This window comes from Ceratotherium simum, chromosome 32 (genome assembly GCF_057802395.1).
Source record: "Ceratotherium simum simum isolate JZ-2026a chromosome 32, ASM5780239v1, whole genome shotgun sequence".
NCBI classification, from domain to species: Eukaryota; Metazoa; Chordata; class Mammalia; order Perissodactyla; family Rhinocerotidae; genus Ceratotherium; species Ceratotherium simum.
This window is the reverse complement of record NC_141931.1, coordinates 17,571,733-17,584,731: the sequence shown is the minus strand read 5'-3', so window position 1 is coordinate 17,584,731 and position 12,999 is coordinate 17,571,733. Positions and strand designations below refer to the sequence as shown.

Below are 12,999 nucleotides of genomic sequence, written 5' to 3'. Positions count from 1 at the left end.
GTGCTGATTCCACCCGGATCTATCACTTCTGTCTGCATATTCGATCACCTATTGGAAATCTCCTCTTTCATGTAGAGACTCAGACTCAAAATAAAAATGAAAAGGTGAAATCAAGTTGTAAAATACAGAAAGAATCCTTAAGGTCAACTTTCCATAATTGCCTGGGCAAATGGTCTTACTCCTTTAAGCAAATGACCTTTCCTCCCATTGAATATTTTATTTCCAAATCTGAACCATTTTGTTTTGCCCAGAGGACAAAATAATAAAGGATGGATTAGCTTCCCAATGGGATCTTTACCAACCTCCACCTCTCAGCAAGGTTGGGCACAATGTCCGACCAGGACCTAATCAAGTCCTTTTATAGTTTCAGTTTTAATAATTCAAAATAACTCGATTCTGGCTGCAGTAACAGTCACTCAATTGGGACTTGGCTAAGTCACTTGAAAAAGCCCTTTAACTAGAAGTTATTAAAATAATGAAAACTAGATTTTGCTTTTGTGGCTTTTTTCTTCTTAAATGGTTATTTGTGCTTTTAAAATTTCTACCATAGACCAGCCATTGTAGCAATTGCTCTGGTCTTGCCCCTTGGCTTACAGAGATGGAAAAAATGTCCTCCTCCTGGCAACAGTGTCATTCTTTGGAAGGCTTTGCCAAACTTCTGGTTCTCATTCTGTATTTTTACTGCTTTCACCATCAATGTTGCAAAAGATAAATGGCATGGCTGTAACATCATCTATGAAGGGCCTCTAATTAGCTGCTCTGCAGTTGTTGGAACAAGTATCTTTTGAAACGTTTCGAACGCCTCCAAAAACGATCTGATGGGCCTTCTTGTTACCATTCCACCTTCAAGTAAATCCAAAGAGGTGGGGTCCAGCCTTTCATCTCATTTCCTCCCCACTCTTTCTGCCAAAGCCTCCTTTAGAGTCCAGTTCAAAAGCTTCCTCCTCTCTGCAGCTTTCTCCATTGCGCTTTATCAAACCACTATTGCGGCGCCTGGCCTATGGTTATACATGCAACGCTCTGTAAGGCCATGAGTTCTATTTTGGTTTGTGCTCCAAGTGGTAGAATTGCACTGAATGTGTAGGACTTATACAAAAAGGCTAGTTTGGAATTCAGTTCTTTCTCATTAATTAATAGCTATCATTAGGCTGATGCTAAAATATGGCTGTGATATTCAATTTAACTTGAACTTATGGAACTCCTATAAGGTCCCAACTCTATAATTAGTGCCTGGGTTACAAACTTAGTAGGAAACAGCGCACACCTTCAAAAAGCTCATAGTTCAGTAGGGCATCTGGACACAATTGGTAAAAATAGGATATGACAAACTGCTGTGTTTGTGGTATGAACAAGGGGCTTTGAAAGCAACTTTTCCATTTTTTCTAAAGAATGAACACTATCTCACCATGTGAAGAAAAGGATATCTACTCCAGGTAAATGGAATGAGACAAGCGCACCTTTATTCAGCTTGTGAAGACCATCTGAACACGACATCAAGGAAAGTGGACTTGAAAACCACTGTCAAGTTCATGCTTGTAAGTTTGTTTTATGTTATGTCATATTTTCTTCGTATACTAGCAAAAAAACCTTTCTAATGGGTAAGTACTATGGCTTCTACTTTATAATATTGAACTTTTCTAAATATAAAGCAAGATTTTTTTTTTAACCCAAAAATTATCCCTCAAAAAAAAGGGAATTCATATATTCAGCCCTCACAAAGTCTCTCAAAGCACAGGAAGCTTTCTTTTCTTTATTTTGAAAAACAAAGGTGCTATTTGGAAAAGATATGTTAACCCCAAACAATTTCAACTGATGCTAGTTTTTTTTTAAAGAATTGGTAAAAAGAGGGTTAAGAAAATTTTACAAGGATAAAGTATTTTTTCCTGGGAATATGTCCTCAAAGGTTACAAGTGCTGGATGTTGAAAGTCTTTGTAAGCAAGACTTCTAAAAGTCACTGATCACCTTAGAAAGAAACACACTAAGTCATTGTGTTGAGGACAGGTAGGATGGAGGGAAAATGTCCTAATGTTATCAGAGCAGGTACTTGTCACTTCAGAAAAGATTTCTAGTGAAAATATCATATGTGGATTCAAAAGTATTATATATTAACAATGTAGGTGGATATAAAGATAATGTGTTAGATGACTCAAAAAGTGATTTTATTAATGATGAAAACTAGATGTCAAAATATATGTAAATAGTTTGAGTGAAATTGTTTTATGAAGTGTGAAAGTAGAAACCAATATTTCTAAATTAATATAATAGTTTATAGAATATATAATTTTATATATGAATGTATAATTACATTAATAAAGTAAGTAAACTAAGTAGCTTCCTAACTTTTCAATCTATGGCCCTAAAAAGTTGTATATGCAAGTTAACAACAAAGCTTTTGTAAGTAAAATATCTTCTTGTAAAAATAGCCGATTACCTTACATTTTGCGTTGCCTTATTTTTAGGCAACTTTTATTGCATAACACTGTGTGTGGAGAATTGAATAAATGTTACTTATTGTATTCATTATTGAATACAATTGGTGTTCATTATCGTAAGAAATAGAAACTTCCTACTACAAAAAGAAAAATTGACTGAAATGAACTTAAATTTAAAAATAAAGACAAGAATCAAAATCAGGATTCCTACTATCAGGCAAATTAAGTATTTAAATGAAGCTATGTTACTCAGACATTTTATGATCTCTTATTTATGGAGAACAAACCTAAAAATAACCAACAAAACAATCGAAGTTATTCCTCTACTTCAGCATTATTTAAATAATGTGAGGTCAATCAGTCTAGAAGTTACACTGAAACCAAAAAACATAGATAGCTCTTTGTGTATATAATTTAGTAGATGAAATATCCTTAAATATTAAGATTATGCAGCAAAAGAGACATGAAATATACCTGTTCAAATACCATGGGTAGTTGACGTATTATAGATGTGTAGGGCAGGGTTAGGGACTCGGTTCCACAAAGCATAATGACTTCTAGCTTAGCTTGCCTAACTTGATTTGAAAATGCAGTGATTTATTTAGCTTCAGAATACATACCTCTAAATAGTCTGTGGAGCAGTCTGTGTGACTTTCCAATTCAAACGCCAAAAATGTGTACTTTACAGTGTTGCCAGTTGTTGCTTGGATCGTCCAGTTGCAACGTTGATTTTCAGAATAGGGATTTGGATAATGTATACTCTCTAAGATGCCATAGGTTTGATTCACAATTACCACGTTTGTACATACTGGAAAAAATAACCATGATTGTTAAGAACCACTATTTTATATATATATTAATTGCTCCAAGATGTGTGTGAGATTTTCCTTTAAGAAAACATCTAGATTGAAAATACATATATATATACATATACATGCATACATACACATGTATTATATATACCTATTTGGTACAGCATTTTTATAGTGAGAGGGTCTGCATTTAGAATAAATGTGACATAATACTTAAGTGAATTCATAAACTTTAAAGTGTCATGAAAATTGCCTATGTTAAAATAGGCATCAAATTCCTGTGAATTGGAGGAGAGCAGAATAGCTTAGCACTACTCAGAGATCAGTCTAACTTGTTTGTTTAGAGAAGTATATTAAACATTCTATGCTTCTGTTTTTCTAACGTTAACATTTGGAAAGGACAGAAATTCTGACCTTTACATTCAAGTTTAAAAACACAAAGTCCTATGTGAATGCTAGAAATGAGTAACAACGTGGCTTTGTTGAACATTCAAAAGTCAGCATGAAATTCACAATAAAGGCTCCGTTATTCCTCTAGTTAGTCATCAGGATGTACGGAACAAACAAAGGGAATGTAAAAGATTTGAAGAAGAAATTAAAATCTTAAATTTTGAAAAAAGTCTTGAATCCAATGGCAGCATTTTTTTCAGCTGAGTTTTCAATAAAACTATATGAGGTACCTCTAGGTACGGCTAGTCCTGGGAGCCAGTGCCAAATTCAGCCAAATCTAATGACTTGAACAAGGCATACGTATGGCTTTCTCAAATGTCTTTCATATTGTCTGTATGATGTTCAGTAAAAGAGAATGGGAAAATAAACATTATATTAAAAAGTTGTCTCTGAAAAATATGGTTCATAGGTACATTCCTACTACAACACTGCCTCTGGACAGGAGGCTGGAACACCATTTATAAACTTTGGAATAGAAAATTATACATTTGCGGCTCTTCAAAAATCTTTCTTTGCTGGAGCAGGGGAACACTCAAATTATTCCTCTTTGAAAATCTTTAGGTTCCATTTTTGTCCAGAAAGGATTTCCAAAGAATAATTTTGTTGTTTTAAATGCCTACTAGAGGTTATACCTACAGGACTAGACAGACAGCTATGGTGTGCCTCAGTGACTACAAAACAAGGTGTAGGAAAACACATCCCATTAAACCATACGGGCCACACTCAGTGCTCAGAAATTATACTGTCTGCAAACCTCCTATTTCAAATGGCAAATTTTACAGAAAACCTCAGTGGTTCGCTCTGATTTTACCTTTAAGGACCTATATCCTCTGTACACTAAATTACTCCTTCAGTATTCTGAAATTATGAGAGATAAATAAAATATCACAGGAATAAAAAGAAAAGGAAGGACTTTTAATAAGCAATCTGACTGTACCCAAGAAACAAATTAGCACAGCAATAATAAAATTAGAGAAATGATTATATGCTCAACCAAAAAGATGTATCTCTGATCGAATTTGGGAGAACTTTTCCTATACTAATGATGAATTTCTGAAGAACAAAGATATATATCATTAAAACTCACTGTTCAAAACTATCTGGAATTGAACCTAACCGCCAGATGTGAGCGTGAATCTTCAAATTCACCCATAATCAAGGTTAAACATTAATACTCTTTCAACTAATCCAAAGGGATATTGTATACTCAGATTATGATCTTGTGACTTCCCATTCCATTTTTAGGTAATTGTGTCAAAATTTTGGATAAATGTAGATTTAGTGGGGCAAGCAACTGTACTTTCAAAAACATAGTAAAGCGTTTATTAAATAATACAAATTCAAGGAAACTTTGTTTTCTCGAATGTCCATTTTGAAACTAACTTTAGAAAGTATTTAATTCTAGAGCTAGAAGGGAGCTTTCACTTAAATTTTTACCTAATTTAACCTCCTTTTCTAAGAGAAGAAATCATGGAACCCCAGAGAAGAAAAGTGACCTTCTCAGGGGTTGGGGCCAGCACAAACCCCTGGGTTCCTTAATTTTTTGTTCAATACTCCTTTATTTCCACTGTGTTGCCTCATGGGAAGGCAGATTTTAAAATGGCTTCTCTACAATGACCAGAGTTTTCCACAGTAAAGAATGTGCCTATGGGCCGGCCCTGTGGCTTGGTGGTTAAGTGCGCGCGCTGCGATGCTGGTGGCCCGGGTTTGGATCCCGGGTGCGCATCGAGGCACCACTTCTCCGTTCATCCTGAGGCCGAGTCCCACATACAGCAACTAGAAGGATGTGCAGCTACGACATACAACTACCCACTGGGGCTTTGGGGGGAAAAAATAAAATAAATAAAATCTTTAAAAAAAAAAAAAAAAAAAAAAAAGAATGTGCCTACTCACATACGATTCACAAGGACCACAGTTTCCCTTAATAAAATTGTTACCTTTTGAGGTATAAGATAAAAAAAATTAGTGTGGAAGATACTACATACAGTGGAATAATGTCTAATGAGAAGATTGTAATGTTTGATACAAACGAAAACCCATCAGCTGTTAATCTGATACACTAATCTTGAGCTGCATTGCAACTATCTCAGCACATTAAACGCTCTTCTAAGTTTCTATAACTTACCACATTATATGCATCAAATTTATTTTAGTTACATGCATTAGTTATATGTATTAGTTATATGCATTAAATTTAATGCATAAGCATTTCCCCCTCAACTAGAGTTCAACTTTTCTCATAAGGAGCTAAGATTAATTTCAACTGCTCAAACCAATGGGTTATACTTATTTCAGTTTGTTTCATTCATCGAGAGATTGAAGACCCACTATAGGCACCAAGCAGCCAGTACACATACTTACTCTGCTTGTATGTGGCCAGAAAGCCACCTCCTTGTTGACCTTCATCTGTCCTCAGTTTTAAAGACATGCTGTCTCCACTAGAACGGATGGGAGACGGGATCTCGTCCCCACACAGCTGAGCTAGCAGATGAGAGCTGGTACTTGAGCCATCATATACCTTTAATAAAACATTTCAAATGTCAGATGACTGTGGCTACAAACATTATCTAAAGGACTCTGTAATCCGTAAGAAGTGGAATCACACTGAATCAAAATATCTTTAAAATTTGTACTTCAATGTCTATAACTTGGGCCATGAACTCAGACCGTTCAGCCACGTCTGTGTATAGCAGTAAGGGTGTGAACCCAGGTTGAAACATGAAGATTGAAAATGAAAGACTAATATATATTTTGGAGACCATAGCTGTTATCAGTAGTCCTCCTTACTTTTTGATTTCATAGTTTATAATTTATGACACTTTAAAACATTTTTGGGGGCTGGACCCATGGTGCAGTGGTTAAGTGCACGCACTCTGCTGCTGGCGGCCTGGGTTCGGATCCCGGGCGCGCACCAACACACCACTTCTCAGGCCATGCTGTGGCAGCGTCCCATATAGAGTGGAGGAAGATCTGCACGGATGTTAGCTCAGGACCAGTCTTCCCTCAGCAAAAAGAGAAGGATTGGCATGGATGTTAGCTCAGGGCTGATCTTCCTTGCACGCACACACACACAATAAATAAATAAATATTTAAAAAAAACAAAACATTTTTTATTTAGATTGTTTTTTAATGGACAAGGATAAGTTGCTGGTATTGTAAAAAGTTCTACTTGGATGACTTCAATTATCTTCTCTAATTCACCAATATAATCCTCTAAATTATTTTTCAGTGCATATATAGAAATTACATAGATAATAATTATGATAAATCTCCAAACCCCTTTCAGGAGATTTTAACCACCTCTGAATAGTCCATATTCAATATCTTTTAAATGCTTAGTGTACCAAGCCCTTCAGTAATACATGCTGTAGTAATATATGCTTAGAAGGCTGTCATTTTCATCAAACTTTTTTTTTTTTTTTTTGTGAGGAAGATCAACCCTGAGCTAACAACCACACCAATCCTCCTCTTTTTGCTGAGGAAGACTGGCCCTGGGCTAACATCTGTACCCATCTTCCTCCACTTTATGTGGGATGCCGCCACAGCATGGCCTGACAAGTGGTGCATCAGTGCGAACCCGGGATCGGAACCCTGGGCCGCCAGCAGTGGAACACACGCACTTAACCACTGCACCACAGGGCCGGCCCTCATCAAACTTTTAAAAAAGTGTTATTTTGTTTAAATTTTTTATGTGGATGTTTTGTTTAACTGTTCCCCTTTCCTGAATCTCAAAAATAAAAATAAATGCATTTATGCATGTTGGGCGAGATGGGAGCCGCGAATGACACAACTGAAACTTGATACATACAGCCAGATAATCTAAAGTGCAGTTGGGATGGGGCTCCAGGTGGAAGTCTTCAAATTCCAGTTCAAATGGGCTGCCGTGGCTAGCTTTCAGCCACCAGTAGCATTCGGAGCTGTGGTAGTAGGGCATGGGGTAGTTGGGAGATGTGAACGTACCAGTGGGAGTGGTGAGATTGCCCCCACAACCTACAGAAGAAAGAGATGGAATGAGGCATTGCCTTTTCTTTCTGGTGAAATTGAATCTTCTTGTCTATATCAAATATAGTGCAACTGTTACTTCCCTGTAAACCAAGCTGCAAAACAAAACTGTATCACCAAAGAGTAGCTAGCCTACAATCCTAATTCACATCCACGTCCTTTCGTTTTCCTAACCAAGATGACCACTTTGATGAAATATACCAGGGCACTAGAACATTTTCCCTTACTTTGTCCTTCAAAAACAAAATCAAAATGGCTGCTGTTCACTCAAAAATATTTGCAATGTTGAAGTTCATTACAAATAGTAATAACAAAATACAGCTGAAAAAAATTGGACAAGAGCATGGCAATCCAGGAATCAAGAAACAAATCAGACTGGACTCTCCAATAAAAGGCAGCTTTTAGCTATTTACCTGTTAATGATCCATCCCAGTAAGCTGAAAATCCAGGCCCTGTGTCAAAGAAGTCACTCTGAAATTTTAACCACAGTTTGTTACTGTGAGAGATGATTCTTGGAGGTAGCTCTGAGCCACAGTATTTTCCCACGGATGGTGAATTTTCATAGCCTCCATCTCTGTGATAAAATATACATGTGATCATTTATTAGGTTATTGATAATATTACTGTATAAACATTTAACATTATTGGAACTTCGAGATTGCAAACAGATCAGTTTATGTCAGTCAACCTCTCTCAAAAATACTCTAAAAAAACCACAATTGCAAGTTTTCAATTTTTCACTTTATTAAATAGTATTTGAATAACTTAATAAAGAAAAACATCAGTTCTGGTTGGCATGACATTTTATATAACCAATTGCAAACTGAGAGAAAGTGTTTAATCTCCCGTGAAATAAAGCATCTGGCGTCAGACAACACAGGATAAAGAAAACAATAATTATTAACAGTATAAACAAATTTTGCTTAATTTTACAGAGAAAACTTAAATGTTTTCCTTCTAATTTGAAAATTTTCAAAATTTAATATATCATATTTGACATATTAATAAAATTTTTAAAATAATTCATTCCCTAAGAACTTTTGGGGTCGTAAGTCTAGTTTTAATCTGTAGCTTTTTCAAGCCTAAAAAAAAAAAGGATTCATTCAACATTAAAGTCCAATGATTAATTACTGTAAATTAAGAAAATTAAGTTATTTTAGCATGATATGGTACAATTATGACTTATTATTTTAGTACCTTACTTTAGATCATAGAATAAAATTTATTATAAAATAGTATAAGATTCCAGGCTTTTGAAATACTGAATAAAAAACCTGACACAGATGCACACCAAATTGATTAGCCTAGTTTAACTCAATGTAGTAATCTGGGGAGAGGGCAATATATAATATATATCAATATGTTTACTTAGCTTTACTGCAAATATAACTTTTTCAACTCATTCTTTCAAAGTACCAAAGAATTAAAGAAAAAATGTCTTGTACTGAAATTCACAAGCCTAAACTTTTATTATATGAACACAAAAAACTTTAAGACAAGGTTGGTAGCTTACCATCATTTTTGTGACATAATTAGACTAAATGGACAGTGAAAAGCACAAAATTTAAATTGATTTACATAAAGAAAGTAGGTATTCAACAATTGCAAGTATCTACTTTCAGAGTAGTAATACATCTGTTTATTCAGCCCAATTAAATCTGGAGTTTATTTTCAAATATTCCCAATAAAATAATCACTTAAAAATAACCACTGAATCTCATGCAATTTTCTGTTTTTCTTCTGTTGTCAGGCTCCAAACAACAAACTTTGTATCTTGTAAGAAAAAGGACAACAGGGAGCTTTACAGAGAATTTCCATATTTTTTCCTTAGCCTTTCCAGGAATGATTATGAATAAAAATAAATAATGAAAAAGATTATGATGAAATACAGTCTTGCACTGCATAACAACATTTCAGTCAATGACGGAACACACATACGACAGGAGTCTCATGAGATTAGAACCATAGGGCCTAGGTGTGTACTAGGCTATACCATCTAGGTTTGTGTAAGTGCTGTAGGGGAGGAAGAAATTTTCCTCTACCTTCCTAGGTTCCTCTGACTGGCCTAAGAATTAAACTAACATGAGTCAGATTAATGGGAGAAAAACAAACAAAAGTTTAATAACACGTATACATGACAGAAACACAGGAAAACTGAGTAACTTGCCAAAATGACTGAAGCCCTCACCTTAAATACTGGCATCAGCTAGAGACAAAAGAAGATGTGAGGGGTGGGGAGAGTCAGGACTTCAAAGGGAAGGAAGGCAATTCACAGGTAGGTGAAAAGAAGCAAACGTTTGGAAAACAAGTGTTTGCCCACATAGAAACAGAAGAACAAAACGAGGAGCCCAATAAACAGGCTGTTCTAGGTTCCTCCCTGTCTACCACCTAGTTCATGTGATGCTAAGGTGACAGCTCACTTCCTGAGGCAGGTTTTTCAATCTGAATTCTTTTAGGCAGTTAAGGGGGAGGTAACATGAAAAACTTCCTGAGTCTTGTTTCTTAACAAGTAATCAGCTGGCCCCGTGGCCTAGTGGTTAAGTTTTGTGCACTCCACTTCAGCAGCCCAAGTTCGGTTCCTAGGTGTGGACCTACAGCACTCGTCAGCCATGCTGTGGTGGCAACCCACATACAGACTAAAGGAAGATTGGCTACAGATGTTAGCTCAGGGCAAATCTTCTTCAGCAAAAAAAAAATCAGCCTAAAATAATCCTCAAGTTAAAGAGACACATTTTGGGGTGGCAAATTTTGTTCCCTTCAGTACACTTTGTGATGTTCACACAAACAACGAAATCATCTAATAACACATTTCTCAGAACTTATCCCCGTCATTAAGCTACACACGTAAAGGTGCTTACCTGATTTCCACAAAATCTGCTATACATTCTCCACCAATGGCTTCCTCCAAGGAGAAGTTTGTGAAATGCAAGGCAATCTGTTGGCTGGTTGCCACCGTGATCCTATAAATGCATTTCCTATTGTTGGGGTAATTACTGGGGAAGTTTGGAGAAGTCAATGTCCCAGATTCATTTGTATAGTCTTCCAAGCATGCTATGAAAAGAAATGGAACACAAGAGAGAAAATAGAAAATATTATGTTACGTTTATAAGACATTCAGGAATATAAACTTCATTCATTTGTGCCAATGTGCTTGATTTTCAACAGGCCAATCTGGAATGTTCAAACACTGATTTCCTTTTGAAACAAAGTTTTCGAAATCTCAAATGCTAAAACAATTATTAATAGTAAACCTAAGCTAGTAGTAGAAATTGTTACGTATATTACAACCTTTTAGTACTTGGAAGGGTTATAATTTTCCTAATCCATTCAAATTATCATGAACATTAAAAATTAGGCTCAAATACAGAAATCGTAGAGGGGGCCTAGAAATAATTCAGTCTGTCCTCCTTTTTATAAACCTCCTTTAAAATGGTTTTCCCCAAGTCATGCATTTATGAGAAATGACAAAGCAGGTACCTCAGCCATGTGGTAAAGAATAGGAAATGAGACTAAGGGATCAGAGTGACCTTGAACCAACGCCCAGCTCAAAAACTGACAAGCTATGCAACCTTGGGCAGGTTACTTCACCTCTCTGAGCCTCATCTCTAAAATGGAGATGGTAACTATCTTTGAGTATACATGTAAGGGCTGGAAATATAATTTATATTATATTATATTATATTATAATGAATATTTCTAATGCAACTTGCAATTAGTCTGCAGGAGAATGCAGACTTTTAGGTTCCCATGTAAAGGAACCTAATTCAATGAAATTTTTGAGAAGTAATGATGAGTAATTTCCCTGTACCTGGTCCATATGCAAGTGATTATTGTGGCACAATTAATCTCTACTGAAATTGTGATTTACACATGCAATTAGAGGGCTTGGCACACGGTGCATGCTCCATAAATGGTAGTAATTATCATTTGGTGTCAAAATAGAATAGAAAAGTGTAAGAAAAGCAGAGCATAAAATATGAGGAATAAATTAGATCACTCATATAAAACATTTAGATAGTACTTAGACAATTTTATGTCTTAAATAAATATTAACTGTTTTCCTTTAGGACCTATTCAGTCCTTCAGACTCTATATTTACTAACCGACCCACTCAATCTCATGCCCTCCAAATCTGGGATATTTTCCAAAGACTATCTGGTTTCAATGCATTTTTAATGTATCTTCAATCGTATCCAGTAATAACATAAATCTAGAGTCTAGGAGTACACATAAGTCTCTGACCAAAAGGTTTTGGGGAAGAATGAACTATTATACTTTATCGTGAGTAAAAAAAAGAAAAGGAGGATGTTTAGGCGTGCTATTTCCCTAGTTGCTGCTGTATAATTATAGTCAGAAAAGAAAAGAGGAAGCACTGGTACCGAGAGTACAGAGATGCACAGAAAATATCACAGGTTCTACTACCTATGCATAGCCCTGAGTAACAGGTGTTCACCAAATATCTGGCTTACTCTACTTCAAACAGCAAGCAATCAAGGCTTCACTTCATTGAAGGCATCGACAATGATATTTAATTTCAAAGACGAATACTGTATACTTTTCTATACTTTTCTATAGTCTGCTAAGATATTTCTTCAAAGTCAAGGAAAGAAGGAAGGGAAAAGGCAGGGAAAGGCAGAGGAGGGAGGAAGATGGGTACAGAGAGAGAAGGGGGAGTAGAGGTAGAATATTAAGTATTTCAGACCCAGTAATGAGTACTAACATTAAAATTCATGGATCAAATGGACATTAAATGAAGGCTATGACCCAGGCTCCCTGAGCTGACAGAACCGATAGACTCATTGACCACCCCCACATTCAGAAGCTTTGCCAGTAAATCAAATATCTAGAGCAAATTATCTATTCATGTCACTTGTTCTTAAAGAGATAATGTTCCTTGATTATCTACTCTACTCCTGGCGGGGAAATATAATTGTATTGGATATTTCTAATGCAACTTGCAATTAGTCTGCAGGAGAATGCAGACTTTTAGGTTCCCATGCAAAGGAACCTAATTCAATGAAACTTTTGAGAAATAATGATGAGTAATTTCCCTGTACCCAGTCCCTATGCAACTGATTATTGTGGCACAATTAATGTCTACTGAAATTTTGATTTACACATCAAGCTTCTTTTCTGTTGCTGGCATAAAGGTAAACACAGTCCCTGATGCATTCAAATGACCTTCACACTGTTGACTTTGTCTGAAATGCTTTATCTACCAGCCTCTCCTCCTCCCCCAGTACACGCTCTAATAAATAAACTCTTACGCATCATTTAAGGTCAAATTCAAATATCACTTCCT

The 12,999-nt window shown here is 35.9% G+C and overlaps 1 protein-coding gene across 1 annotated transcript in view; it reads right to left on the bottom strand.

Moving 5' to 3' along the window:
* CUBN (cubilin) overlaps positions 1-12,999 on the bottom strand; it is a 256,070-nt gene that overhangs the window by 180,313 nt on the left and 62,758 nt on the right. The window contains exons 23-27 of the mRNA XM_087420786.1: positions 10,556-10,748; positions 8,111-8,271; positions 7,504-7,685; positions 6,057-6,213; positions 3,054-3,241 (exon numbers count right to left, since the gene is read on the bottom strand). Coding sequence (XP_087276912.1) covers positions 3,054-3,241; positions 6,057-6,213; positions 7,504-7,685; positions 8,111-8,271; positions 10,556-10,748 — 881 coding nt within the window. The remainder of the gene's footprint in view (positions 1-3,053; positions 3,242-6,056; positions 6,214-7,503; positions 7,686-8,110; positions 8,272-10,555; positions 10,749-12,999) is intronic.